Raw genomic sequence first — 15,900 nt, 5'->3', positions numbered from 1 at the left:
AAAAATAAAATAAAATCCTCAACGAGAAAAACTAAATAACAGCTCAATTTTAGAAAAGATAACAGGAACAACAAAAACATAAACATAAACTTGTTATTTTTTATTTTAAAAAATCTAAATATCAGCTCTTATATTATTTTAGAGAATTATATCTTAGATTAACTTTTTTTAACAATTAAGTCTCAATAATACTTTTTTTAGATACTAATAAATTAAATGATGATTTTTGAATTTTAAAAATTTGTTAATCATTTTATTTTAAATTTATAAATTTATAAAAAATATATACTTTTTGAAATTTGAACAAAAATATAAAATTTAAATTTCTATTTTTATTTGTTTTGATTTTTTATATTATATTTGAATTTAGATTAGAATATTTTTTATTTATATTTATATTTATATTTTAAAATTAATAAAACAATTAATTTAAAAATAAAAAATGTCAATAATTTGTACAAGTAGTAAATCGAATCAATCCGATTCAATTTACTATGTATATATTATACCAATAATTATTGAAGCAGGCTAATTCAATTTACATATAAATACTTAAAATGGGGATTTGATTTATATAAATGTGTTTAGAATAGAGCATATAACAATTTTAATTTAGGATATCTGCATAATTTTAAACTCTATTTATTTTATTAACGTGAATTATCTATATTTTTACTAACAATTATATAACTGCCGTTAAAAAGTTTAATGATAAAGACAATTAATTTTTAATTACTAATAAATATATTAGGTACTCGCTGAAAATAAAATAATAGCCACTAAAAATAATTTTTTTTAGTGAGGTAAAGAGAAGGTTTAGAAAAATAGTTTTTAATAAAGTAATACTAAAACCGCATCAAATTATCAACGTGGATAAATGTGTTTTTCAAAGTTAATGATAATAATAAATCTACTTTTAAAATATTTTAAAACGTAAAAAAAATTAATTATAAATATATATTTTTTAAAAAAATTTAAAGATTATATTTGATACGCTTTTTTTATAAACATAATTAAAATTATTTTAATTTTAAAATTTGATCATTTTATATTAAATGAATTTTTTTAATTATTTTAAATGACCAAAAATATTTTAAAATATAAAAAAAATAGAAATCAAATTTTAATTTTTTTATATACTTTCTAAATAATTCTCAAATATTTTTACGAAATTTCAGACTAACTGAACACACAATTTTTCAAATACAAAACATCATTTATCATTTATAAAAAATTACATATTTTTGTTTTAAAATATTTGAGAGAATTTTTGTCATTAAAGAATTTAGAGAACATTTTTACTAATAATTTGACAATTTGGAACATGCATTAGTTTAGTGATTCACTCTTTTAAAAACAAGATTTTGCAAATCTTAATTTTGAATTAATCAGTTTGTTAGAAAAAATGATAATTTATTATAATAAATAAACTGCTTTTTAATATTACTAATATACACAATTAAGCATAATCCGTGGTAGGGATGTCGCGGTTTATGTGTGAATGAGTAGTGTGCATAAACCGCAACAGGGGTCCAGCAGTTTATGCGTGAATGAGCAGTGTGCAGAAACATAAAATAAACTAAGTCCATAGTAAATAAAAACATACGTAACACATACATAAGTCCATGAAAATAAACTAAGTATCATCATATAATACAAAAGTACACGACAAATCAAACATACATAGGTATCATGAATGAAAACATAAAATAAACAGCTATAGCTTCTGCCTATCCTCATCCTCCTCATGAGAGTCATCTCCAAATGCGCCTAGAAGATGCGACCATATACCATATCGAGCGGCCCATCTCACTCTAGCTGGCCAATAGCGCTACTGTGTTGGAGGATCAACGGGTATGCCCATGCCATATGCAAATGGAGATGTCCCTCCTATGCGAACCAACTATCACACGGGCTACTAGCAAGCTAATTCAGGTCTACATGAAACTATGGCTGGAGCTAGGCACGAACCTATATAGGAGATGAGGGGCCCTTGCCCCCACTATCCAGTATTTTAACTATTGGTAAACCTATTTAAAATTAAGATTTAGATCTTCTAAATTTTGAATTTTACTTTAGAGAGTAAAGTGTGATCTCTCACCATTTATTTCATAGGTGGGACTAAGAATAAATATGAAAGAGAAACCATTCAATGATAAAAGATTATACTTTATTACCCTCTAAAGTACAAATTTAAAATTTAGAGGATCCAAATTCTTAAATTTAGTATTCTCCCGTTCTGAAGTCACAACCGTCAATCCTTTATTCCTTTAAATTCTCTTAGTTTCTTTTTAAATTATTATCAATATTGAAATGAAGAAAAAACAAAATAGTAAGACACTAAATCTTTCATTATTTATTGGTTTTATATTTTTAACCTTTTTTTTATACCCTGTCTAATGGTCATCTTCTCTTCATCAGAAGGTAAATTACAAATTTTTTATGTTTTTTTATATAGTTTTGAGTTTTCCATGATTGTATGTATCTTCCAATTTTATTATTTCTCTTTTTGATATTTTTAATTGTAAATTTTAATTCAATCAATTTTAGTTTAGGTATTAATCTAATTTTTTATTCTCTTTATGACTTTATATATTTTATTTTATTCTCAATTTATTGATCTTTATTATTTGTTTTTTATCTTTCATTCTATTATAAATAATTATATTGCATATAAATTTCTAAAGTAAATGGATCGATTTATTAATTTAGAATATATTTTTTATTTTTAGAAATAATAATAAAAAATATTTTAATTACAATAAATAATTAAACAGATGCATAAAATATTTAGTTTGACATTAAATCAAAATTATTTAAAAAATAAAGAAAAATTTTAATTATTATAAAAAGAAAGAAAAAAATTATAATTTAAATTTCTATTATTTTATATAAACATACTTTTCATATACAGGCTTAATTTTTTTGGTATTTATATATAATTCTAGCTTTAAATTATAAATATTAGTGTATTATTAGGCGCTAATGTGCTAAGTGATTGATCAATTTTTTATTATTAAATATGTATAAAAATAATCGAAAGTAAAATTAGTTAAAATAACAAGTTATTTAAAATTTAATTAAGATGTTTTAAGTTCAAGTTTTAGAAATGATTTTTTTTATAAATTATACATAATGAATAGTATTTTAAGAATGAAATTGTTCACTAAATCTTTTTAATTTTTATATCTCTATTATATTTTTAGCATAATTAATAATGTTCAATAAAATTTAGTTTAGTATATATACTTTTCTCCCATTTTTATAATTTTTTAGGTCCATTACTGGCTGGGGCTGGTACCCCTGCACAACGTCCATCTGGGGCTGGGTCTTTGGCACTTGATCCTGTGGGGTCTGGTACTGAAAAAGTGGAGAGTCGTCATCCCAGATGAGATCTGCAAAGTCATAATAGAACTGTGAACTGCCGACTTGATCGTCCATGTCCATCGTGAAAGTCGGGCCCGCCAGGTCATCATACATCTGTCTATGGATCTCATGGTATATCTAGGAATTCGAAACATGTGTAAAAGGAACGTCCTGAGACTCCGCCCCCGCTTGCTTAGTGGGTCTATCACCAGGACCACCAAATGTAACCCCTAATGCACCACCCTTACGCTGAGGACGGCCACGTCGGGCACAATGATTGGCATGTCCTACTCCATCGCCACCACCTGTGTCATCCTGAATCATGTCATCCAGCCATCGCCACTTCCGGTCTGTAGCCTGGGTACCAATGCGTCGTCGCCTCTCCACGCCCCTGGTATCAAGCACGTCCAGCATCGGAACCCTAGAAGGCACTTGTGACGAACCTCTCTAAACAACATCCTAACTAATCTCTTCGGTCCTAGGATCGGCAATTAAGAAATCCGGTGATAGAAACCTATGTACAACTCTGTACTACCATCTCAGAAAGTTTGCCGACGGCCCGGGATCAGGCACCCGGGGGATACTCAGAACAGAATCAACCCTATTCTGCCAACTAAGGTGCCATACCTGATAGTAACTCGGGAACCATTTGTCTCCACCCTTCCCATCCTTGGCATGGAGCCAGTCTATATTCGATGGCGGCTCAGGCTCGTGCTGAATACCACCCAGCTATGGCAGCACCCTATCCACCTGGTGTCACTCAATGACGGCGAAGTATATCAAGTAAGTAGATGCGCGCCATAACCAACTGTGCTCCTCTGTGAGAATCTCTAGATGAACAACGGCCATCACGTCGAGCGAAGCATAGGGCTCCCAAACAATCTACAAATGTTGACAGAACACATTTACTAGTCCATCAAATAATAAATATATAGTTAATTACTAGATAAAAATAGAAACTAAATGAATAAACTTATATCTCGATCACCTAAGCGGTCCAACGCAAGGCGGCACTGGATAACTCTCTCCTCCTTGCGGTCGGAAGTCGGCAAGTAGGTGGCCCACCTGAACGAATACAATGTTATACACATGTATAAATTGCTAATGACCTAGTTAACAGGTAGAACCATAATAAAAAAATAGTTACAGTTAAAGTCTAACTGTGCAGATATGTATACTTGGAAGCCAATGGGAAGGAATAGATGTCGAATTCCCGCGACCTGAAGCTAGAAAACCGCTAGAAAATTCATGACTACAGTAGCCGCCAGAAAATCTTCTGTAGCATTATTCGGCAGCACCCTGAACCTCTCATGAAACCAGGTGAAGTGGACTGTATACTGCTTTACCTTATTCTGTGGTGGAAGCTCACCAAACAGTTCCTGAAACCACTCCCACGCCGGTTTGCCTTCTTCCATAAGCTTCTCAAAATCTGTAAGGCACCCGAATATAGGTAAACCATCCACGGGCAGCCCCAGCTGGTATGCTACATCCTGCAGTATGATAGTGCACTTTCCAAAAGGCATATTAAAGGTATGCGTCTCAAGACGCCACCTCTTAATGAAAGCGCTGACTAAGGGCTTGTCCAACTAGAACCACCTCGCGTTGAGCCTCGTCAGGTGGTACAAACCAGCCCTCTCCAGATAGAGTACGATCCTGTCATGCAGAAGCATGTTCTGCTGTCTCCAGACACTATAAATACACCTAGTCGGCTGGAGCATGTGACAGAAGAAACCAAATAAATAAAAAATCCAACAATAATTTAAAGTAATCTAATACAAAAAATACAATATTAAAGTTTAAATTGGTAACATACAGCTTCTATTTTTTAATCATAAAATTCAATAAAACCTGCATAAATGATTCAAGACTTTAATTTAAATTAATTAAATACTAAATTTTATGATATTAAAATAATAATTTAAATCTAAATTTAAATACCTAAATCACAATCGTTGAAAAAATATTATACGAAATACATTAACTAAAAATAACCAAACTAACTTCTTCGTTTATGCTACCAGCAACGTGCGCAATGTCGTTGAGCCTATAAAGACTGCGTTCCTCCGCCATAGTCCTAGTCCGAACAAGCTCAACCAACCCACAAATTTTTTTCTCTCTTTTTCTCTCTCTAGAAAATCTCTCCTTCTCTCTCTAAAAACCTTATAACAACTATAAATGAATAATCCGCGAGACCCTTAAGCATATTTATACTAACGCATAAGCTGTTGGACTCCTGTTGCGGTTTATGCACACTACTCATTCACACATAAATCACGACATCCCTATTGTGGATTATGCTTTTTTTTTGCCTAGAACGTAAATTGCGATATCCCTATAGTGATTTATGTGTATTTGTAAACTGTGGATCCCCTATCGCAGTTTACATAGTTTATAGAAAAAATACATTTTGGTATCCGTTTTATAAATTGTGTATACTGATAATATTAAAAGACAGTTTTTTTATTATGATAAATTGCCCCAGAAAAAATCTAGATAACTAAATTAATGAATAGGGAGACCAAAAAAGTTATAAAGATTAAATATTTCAAATTTACTCTTTCAGTTTAGGAAATGACTTAGTTACAACAAACTTTAAATTTGTGCGTTTCGACTTATGTACGTTCTTTTTAAGAATAGAATTAGAAGTATCTCAAGAGTTTATTCCAAAAAAAGTAGGTTTTGTCTCTAAAATTATATTCTACCTCTCCAATTATGTTAATGTTATAATTAGTTTAAACTTTAAACACGTCTTGCCATGCAATAACGTTAGCATTGTTGATGTTTTTAACTCTTGTATTTTTTTTAGACCTTTTTAGATATGTATACCTCTATTTCTAAGGTGATATCTTAATTGGTCCTAAATAATGTTTATATTGAATAAATTATTTTTCAATAAAAAATTGATATATAATTGATTTCTAATCTTTCAAAATATTAGATAATTAAGTTAGTGTATTATAAACTAAAAAGATATAAATTAGTCCTTAGTATTTTTAAGAAATGACAAATTATTCTTTGATTTTTAAATATAATATGATTGAGGACATTAAATTATTTAAATTTTAAAATACAAGAAACTAAAATTTTCATTTACTTCATTGCATTGATAAATAATAATTTATCTGAAATTTTATAAATTTAAAATTAATTTATCTATTTTTTGTTAAAAAAATAATTGATCTAATATAAAAGTCGTTTAAACCCAAATGTGGAGTTTCTCAGAGAATAATTATTGTAAATATTATTGGTACAATTTTCTTCGGGAAAAAGTACAACAAAAACGCGTATATGTACTTTCACTGAGTGAATTGTATAATATGATAATATCCATCCTTACATGTTTGGTTTTTATTGACCTACTTGTGTTAATTTGTACAATTAGAATTAGCTTTCAATTTAACAGTACTTTTAATTACACCCAATCAATACGTTAAAACATTACATTCATTTTTTTGATATTATATATTGTCCATGAAGATCGAGATCAAAATGCAAATTTGTTTCTCATTTCATTCTTGTGACCATAAATTCTTTTTCCATGCATATATTAATTATATTTATATTTATTTTTAAAAAATTCGCTTGGACTTTGTATTTAAAAATAAACTGCAATTTATTCTCTTTTTTGTTAATATGGTTAGTATCATGATAAATCAGAGCATCACGGATAAAATTCCATTTCTTCATCAAAATTGTTACATAAAATTGGGTAAATAGGAATATTTTGTTTCATTGCAACATTTGGATCTTTCTAATACCATTTGAGACATGTGCAAGAATAAGGAAGAAGAATCAATATTAGCATACAAATATTTTAGGAATAAAATCTTGATGAATTCCTTTAAAGAGTAAAATGAAAATATCACAATATTTAAGAGTTAAAGTTTGGGTTTGAAATGTTTGAGTTTGAACAAATTAAATATCAAGTAGTTTTCATTTTTTATTGAAAAGTCCAAATTTTGTGTAGGTTAGATTATTTTGTTAGTCTCTATAATTTTATTAATTTTGTAATTAGATATTTATATTTTTTATTGAGTTTTTATTCTATTTTTAATTTTGTAATCAGATTTTTTTAGTGTAAAAAATATTAAAATTAATCGAATATTTTTTTACAAATTGAATGTATATAATTAATAACCTAATTAATTTTTTTGACTATATGTATTTTAAAAAAATATTTTGTTAATTAATTAATTTTAATGTTTTGATATGAAAATAATTTAATTATAAAATTAAAAATAATATAAAAATTTAATTAAAAAAATTATAATAATTTAATTATAAATTTTATAAACTTATAAGAACAAATAAAGTAATAATTAAACTTTTATTTTATATAAACTTAAAACAACAATCAATGTAAAGAAATTATTTATACTGACAACAGTGGATTGGAAAGAGAAACAAATCCACAGTTCAAACTCAATCTTAACAAATAAATCATGTGTAAAATTAAAAATATAAATTTAGTTAATATTTGAAATCAAAGTACAAAATTAGACAAGGATGGATGGACGTTATAATACCCTGTATTTAACGAAAGATGCCATAGAATTATTCACCCTTTCGGTTTTCGAAACCGCGTTGACTGTGTTACATCTTATATTTATGCAATTACCAGACACATACATTACTCAAGTTGCAAAACTCTGTCTATATTCTTTAATTTCTAGTCTTCCCTAACTAGCTAGGTCTAGGTCTTCTCTCCTCTCATCCAAGTAAACCAACATGCTTATTATATATGGTCTTTTTTTTTGTGTCCTTGAATGGGGAGATAGGAGATTTGATTACAAACTTAAATTTGAAATAATTTCTCAATCCGTGCCTTTCAAATTTATTATTATTATATCTCCACCTATATGTGTTATCTAAGAGTAAAAGTAGGACATGTCAAGTTAAATTTCACTTTTTACATTTGTAACGTAGTTAATTGATTTGAGCATAATTGATAGTATATGAAGGAACGTTTGAAAAACAGATTAAAATTGAGTGATAGATATTAAGAGATTGAAATTGAAATAAATTTTAGTATTATATTTAATATAAAATATATAAAATTAAATTATATTTTAATATTTTATTTAATTTAAGATAAAAATAATGACTAAAATATTTAAAATTACTAAATACTCTTATTAATTAAAAAATCTAAATCCACTCGCCCCTTCTTCTTTTTCGTATCCTAATTCTCTATTTGTTTTCTGTCCCCCTTCTCTTTCTTCCCTCTCCTCTATCTTGGTCTCTTGTTCACTCTGCCGTCATCATCACTTTCGACTGTGAGGTAGATGAAATTAAATTTGTCGTAACTGATATTGCATTTAGGATCGAATTCATTGCACCTTTGTTTTTTATGCTCATTGACGGTGAAGGATTCAAAAAGTTTTGAAAGTAGAAGCAAAAGATACATAATATAATAATAATTTTTATAATTATATTATGATATTGTAAAATATAATTACTCTTTAAATTATTTAACTAACAAATTAAAAAACTAAAATAATAAATCAAAATAATAATAAATAATTTATAATTCCATCTTTCTTGGCTTCATATTTTAAAAACGTTGAATAATATTTTTATTTTCAATACAATCAAATATCTCTCTTTTAATATATGTCATTAAACAATTATTTAAGTAAAGAACAAAAGAACAATATCCGAAATTCCTAATTCAAAATAAGTTGATACACATAATTAACAAGTCACTCAAATTAATTTTCAACAACAATAAAAAGTGAAGAACAGAAGAATAATATCCTAAATTTTTAATTCAAAATAAGTCAATACACAGTTATACAAATAATTAACAAACAGAACAATGGAAGTATCAAGTATGATACCAATTTAGCAAGACTCCAAAAAAAAATGCTATATCTAAGCAATGAAACAAGTAGATCACAGATCAATGAATATACAAAGATGGCAAGACTCTAGGAGGCAGCAACAAGCAGCGGTGCGGCGCCTAGCAGGCACCAAGGACAAACAGACTCACTCGAGAGGCTGAAGAGTGAAGAGTGAAGACTGGAGCCAAAGAGGTGCGATGCGGTCAATGCCTGAAATAACGGGAAACTGGAGATGACGGAGTGGCAACATACGAAGTAGCAACAGATGAAGACGGAGTGGCGAGATACGTCGGGTAGAAGTGCAGAATGGGGACGACAGTGGAGACGTGGAGCAATGATGCAAGGAGAAATGCTGAACGACAGCGACGCAGGTGTTGAAGAAGCTTGACAGGCAGAACGCCAGAACGGGATAATAGCGACGTCGGCTGACGGGTAGAAAAATCGTCGGCAAAGACTTTCACAAAAATAATCGCGTTGCAAGTATAGTTCTAAACCGACAATTCAACCTCAATCAAATTTAATATGTTTGTCACTTAAGCAAACCAAATAAAATTAATCGAAGTATTAAACCTCGGGTCGTCTCTCAAGGAATTGCAGAAAAGTGTAGTTTATTATTGGTTAAGAGATTATATCTTTTTGGGTTTTGAAATAGGAGACAAGAAAGTAAAAATGGCAAGAAGATAAACTAATAAATAATAAAGCTCTTAGTAAGGATCGAGGATTAGAAATCATATCCTTATTATCGTTATCAATTGTGATGGTAATTGCCTTTTGATTTCACTTAGTCAACCTCTAACAATGAAGGAAAGCCAAGTGAGTAAATTTAACTTAAGTTCACAAGTCCTAATCAAAGATTCGATTTAGTGAAGTCTAAGTCAACTAGCAAGTCTCAGACTCTCAGTTACCAATCAACAAAAGACCTTTGATAACTCAAGAGTCTCTAAATAATTAATCCAAGGCAAGAGCATGAAAATCTAAATAAAAATTCTCCCAACCATTTTATCAAATACTTGGAAGGTATAACATCAAAACATAGAAAACTAACAAGACATAGAAAATTCTAAACAAACCAAAGCAAAGAAATAAAATTAACAAAGCAATTGAACAATAAGAAACATGAAATATAAATTGCATTAATATGAATAAAAGGAAACAAGAAGAATTCATAAACCAAATTAGTAACATAAAGGAATCAATGATATAAGTAGATAAACCAAAGTACTAGAATAAATAAGAGTATAAAAAAACTAAATTAAAGGAACATTGAACCTGAATTTGAGAAGAAATAAACGTAAAATTAAGAGAAACCCTAAAACCTAGAGAGAGGAGAGAGCCTCTCTCTCTCTTTAGAAACTACATCTAAAACCTAATATGTGAATAATGAGTGTTGTATCCTTGATTTCCCCACTCTGCAGCCTCTAATCTGTGTTTTCGGACTTAGAACTAGGCAGAAAATAATCCAGAAATAGCCCTCAGCGTTTTCTGATATCTGTAGCACGTGACGCTTTGTCACGCGTACGCGTTGCCCACGCGTACGCGGCGCTTGCATCCTGCGCCAGTCACGCGTACGCGTCATATCATGCGTGCGCGTCGCTGCCAGCTTTCCAAAACCTCAATTTCTTGTGTTCCTTCTACTTTTGCATGCTTCCTTTCCATCCTCTAAGCCATTCTTGCCTTATAAACCCTGAAAACACTCGGGAAACATATCACGGCATCGAATGGTAATAAAGAGAGGATTAAAGTTAGCTAATTTAAGGTCAAAGAAGCATGTTTTCACTCATAGTACAAAATTAGGAAGGAAAATGTAAAACATGCAAATTCAATGAATAAATGTGCGAATAATGGATAAAATCCACTAAATTAATTACAAGATAAACCCTAAAAATGGGGTTTATCATCGGCGGCAATGAAGCTGGCAGGAGTGGTGGCAGTAAGTCTGGAGAGTTGGAGTGGGGCAGAGCTGCAGAGAAAGAAAATTGAAAAAAAAGGGAAAAGGGTTAGGAATTTGAAGGTGAGGTCAAAACTAGATTTGTAGTGGCGGCACTAACTTTTATTATTGAGAGTTACTAAATAATATTTAAAATTTCACTGGGGCACTTGCCCCCCACTCCTGTATGGGTAAATCCGTTCCTGCTCACCGATGGTCCACCGTGTCATCTCTGTTCTTTGTGCTCACTGCGTCGTCTCTGTTCTAGTCCCACATTACTGTGCCACCTCTATGTCTCGCTATTCTTCTCTTTTCTATTTTGAGATTGTTGTTTTTAATTTTATGAGATTGTTCTTGTTTTTGTATTGTTGTTGTTGTTGAATATAATTTATGAAATTATTTTGTTGTTAAATTTGATTTATGAAATTGTTGTTGTTGAATTTGATTAATGACATTGTTGTTGTTACTGTCGGCACTGTTTTTAGTGGTAGTGGAGGTGTGGTGGAGAAGTGAAAGGTGGGGTGGAATTGGGTGGTGGGTGAGAGTTGGGATGAAGTTGGGAGTGAAGGATAAATTTGGAATATAAAATTTTGAATGAGGGCATTTGAGAAAAGAAAAGTAATTAAAGTTTTAATTTTCGTCTCCAAAAATTTCAGTCCTCTGTCACTACAAAAAATTCATCTGATACCATCAAATTTACTGTCGGATTTACCAAAAAATTCACTGGTAATATATTTACCTTTGGAATAAATTCGATGGTGTAAACTTCGCCGGTAATTGTTACCGATAGATTTTTTCGTCTACTGCTAATTACTAGCGAATTTAATGGCAGATATTAACTTTTAATTGGCAAAATTTTAGAGCTTGTTACCGTCGGATTTATCCCCCAATAAAATTCAATAGCAATCTTAAATTTTATTTTTTTTTTAAAAAATTGTTTAAAAACTCAATATATAATTTTAAATGTTTAAATTCAATCTCTTTTAAACTAAAAAAATTTAAAATTTTAAAATTTTTTATAATAATTTGTCTATAATTTTTCATTAAATGTTTACAAATAAGTTCACACATCAAAATTTAAGAATAAAGAAGAAAAATAATAATTACTCGTGTATGGAAAAAAGTAGCACTATAAACATATACTCTAAATCTAAAAAAGATGAACATACATAAAGTTCGATATGAAAAATAAGATGGCTCATGGTGGCTAAGTAAATTGCATAGTAAAAACTCTCTAGATAATAAAATATTAAAAAAAAGTAATTATATATTTAAGATTATAAGTAATCCACTAACTTGCATATGTATGACTCTCACATGAGATATCTATTTAAATTTATACAATTTCAGCAACTTACAAACCTACTGTCTAGATGAGTATTTTCTGGAATAGCAAGCTGTACATCTTCAGTTGCAAACTATAAACATAATTAACACACAAACTATAAACATAATCAACACACAACTTATAATTAAACAAACAAATCAAAGTTCATATATTCAAATGAGTAAATTACAACAAACTTATTAAAATTAACAACAATCAACTTAACAAATTAATTCAGAAAATAATTAACTCAGACAACAATAAACTCAGAAAATTAACAACAATCAATAATAAGTTAATAATTAACTTAAAAAATTAACAAGTTAAAATTAATTCAAAAAATTAAAAATAATCAACATTAATTAACTCAGAAAATAATTAACTCAAACAATAATAAATTCAAAAAATTAACAACAATCAACAATAAGTCGATAATCAACTTAAAAAATTAATAAGCTAAAATTAACTCAGAAAATTAATAACAATCAGCACTAATTAACTTAGACAACAATAAACTCAAAAAATTAACAATCATCCAAAACACCATCAGCCCAAAACAAACCCTAAATTACACCCTAAATGACGCGTTTCACTAAATCTTGTTACCGTCGGAATTTTCTGACGGAAAATTCCACGGTAAATTCAGTGCTAATAAAATTAATTTTCGCACTTTTATTCACCGTTGACTTTAGCGACGAAATTCTAAATCTGATGGTAATTTGTTTAAGGGACGAATTTTCACTCATAATCGTCAAAAAATTTGACGGTAACGTTCCTCGCTAAATTCGATGGTACTCAACGTTTTTCTTGTAGTATGTGTTCTCACTTTTTAGAGGTACTAGAATACTGAAATTTTAAAAATAGAGACTGAAATTTAAGTATTAGTTTCTAAATTAATAAACATAATACTAAATTTTAGTCTCTTAATCTGCATCTCAATATCTCAAAATTGACGCTACATTATAGACTATTTTTTTCAAGTATTAAATCTCACATACTATTAATCTTCTTGGTTTAAAGTCTATTAAAAAATCTCACTTACATTTTCTATTTTACAAAAAACAATTTAAAGAAACTTTTTTTTATAAAACTTATTTATATGCAATAAATCAAATTCAATATTTACAATAACATCTAATTTTTTAAATTATTTAAAATATATAAAATATTTATAATAAAGTATAAAAAATAAATTTAATTAATTTTTAGTTTACCAAAATTTATTTATATTTCGACAGATCCAAATAAATTTAATATATCAATTAAACTAATATATGAATCTAGTTCTGATTTATTAATAATTTTAGAATTTTAAAACAACCTAAATTTATAGTTATTTTGGAACAGATTAACCTAAATGTATACATTTGTAAATTTCTGACAGACCACTGGTCTATTTCTACCCGTATTATTAACCTTTGAAGTTTTGCATGAATTAATGGGTTTTTGTTTTGTCCCCTGAGCACCAAACCTTCCCAGCTGTCAAAATTTCCTCTCCAATTATTAAATTATTATATTCAAATGAATATGAACAAAAACTACTAATGAAACATGGAAGCCATTAAAATCATCATGCCCCACCCCCACACCCTATATCAAGGGTTACACAATTTGATTATTTTTTACCATAATAAAAATCACAACTATCTCACCAAAATAATTCAGCCATAAGCTCTAGGAGTCTAGGGTCTGTTTGGTATTAAAAAATGTTTTTTTTTGTTTTAATTTAATATTTTAAATTTCAGAATTTTATGAAAAAAAATTAACAGAATCAAATTCAATTTAATTTTTTGTTTTTATTTTTTTCTTCACAAAATAGTAAAAGTAAAAATATTTGAAATAAAAAATAAACAAACCGAATACATCGTTAATTTTTTTCCCTCAGAAAAAAATATTATACAAAAGTTTAATTTTGATATTCTTTTATACCATCATTTAATTACATTAATTCCTTTAGATGATAATTCACATAATAAATATAAAAAATAATTATTTTTATCAATTTAATATTACATATAAGTATATTTTAAACCCATATGTAACTCTAAATGCTTTAAATACTACAATAATATAGATTATTTTTTAGGATTATTATGTGTAAAAAAAATTAAAATTCGTCAAAAAAAATTTTGACATTATTTTAACTGTGAAAATATGTTAATGAAAGTTTTGTCAAAAATAATATTTTTGACATATAAGTAATTGTAAAAAAAGTTTAAATTTTATTTTAATAAATATTGGCTGTAAAAAATAATTTGTTAGAAAAATTTGAGAATATATTTTTTGTGATACTTATTAATCGTTAAAAATACTATTTATTTTGACACTTATTGACCACAAAAAATTTTCAACAAAAATTTTTAACAAAGAATGAGATGAGATTTTGAAACTGAAGAATAAACTGAAATTTCAAAGATGAAGAATGAGTAATATAATCTTAAATTGAGAGTAGTGTGATGTCAAAATTGACGGAGTTCAACGAAGAAAAAGAATAATAAAATAAATTAAAAATAAATAAGTATCAAAATTGAGGAGTAATTTTCTACAATCAAATTATTTATCAAAAAATATAAAAAATTTAATATTTATGATATTTATCAAAAATATATATTAATTTTTACATTTAACTATAGCCGTTAAAAAAAATCATATTAAAATAGCACTCTTTTCTTACAGTGAAAATGAAATTTATCATATACATATATTTGCTCTGTAAATTAGAATTAGTATTTCTTTTTTAATACAATTCAAATTCCTCTTAGATATTATTGAATGCATCTCTTTTGCTATGCCAACTTCCTTATTAGTCATAAGCTTAATTTGACTCGATCAATATTATTGTATTAAATTTTCTTTCTTTTTTTTTAAGATTTTGTGGTAGACTATAGGGTCATTGAAGTTCTACATATAGCCCAGCTAAGATTGAGCATAGACACATACATACAATGGCAGATATTCTTAGTGAAGAACAGATTGTTGACTTCAAAGAAGCCTTTGGCTTGTTTGACAAAGATGGAGATGGTCAGTATAGTATTATTCATTAGGCATATATGTATGTATCTGTTATATATGCACCTGAATTGTTCTTCTTTAATTTAAATTGATAGAATAACATAATTCTCAGCAACATCATCATATATATATATATGTGTGTGTGTGCATGTTGTATGTTGAATATTCACTGAATATATAGGTTGCATTACTGTTGAGGAACTTGCCACTGTGATCCGTTCATTGGATCAGAACCCAACTGAAGAAGAGCTTCAAGATATGATTACTGAGGTTGATGCTGATGGCAATGGAACCATTGAATTTGATGAGTTCTTGAACTTGATGGCCAAGAAAATCAAAGTAACTAAGCATTATTATTATTATTATTATTATTATTATTATTATTATTATTATTATTATTATTATTAAGTCATTTCTTCTTCATT

The 15,900-nt window shown here is 28.2% G+C and overlaps 1 protein-coding gene across 1 annotated transcript in view; it reads left to right on the top strand.

The window, feature by feature from the left end:
• The first annotated feature begins 15,391 nt into the window (after nt 1-15,391).
• Nucleotides 15,392-15,900, top strand: part of LOC107466101 (calmodulin-like protein 11) — a 1,861-nt gene continuing 1,352 nt past the window's right edge. The window contains exons 1-2 of the mRNA XM_052253769.1: nt 15,392-15,484; nt 15,657-15,814. Of these exons, the coding sequence (XP_052109729.1) occupies nt 15,409-15,484; nt 15,657-15,814 (234 nt within the window). The 5' untranslated portion in view covers nt 15,392-15,408. The remainder of the gene's footprint in view (nt 15,485-15,656; nt 15,815-15,900) is intronic.

The sequence above is a fragment of the Arachis duranensis genome, chromosome 9, assembly GCF_000817695.3.
Source record: "Arachis duranensis cultivar V14167 chromosome 9, aradu.V14167.gnm2.J7QH, whole genome shotgun sequence".
NCBI lineage: Eukaryota > Viridiplantae > Streptophyta > Magnoliopsida > Fabales > Fabaceae > Arachis > Arachis duranensis.
Note: the sequence above shows the minus strand (reverse complement) of the source record. Positions and strands in the feature narration are given on the sequence as shown.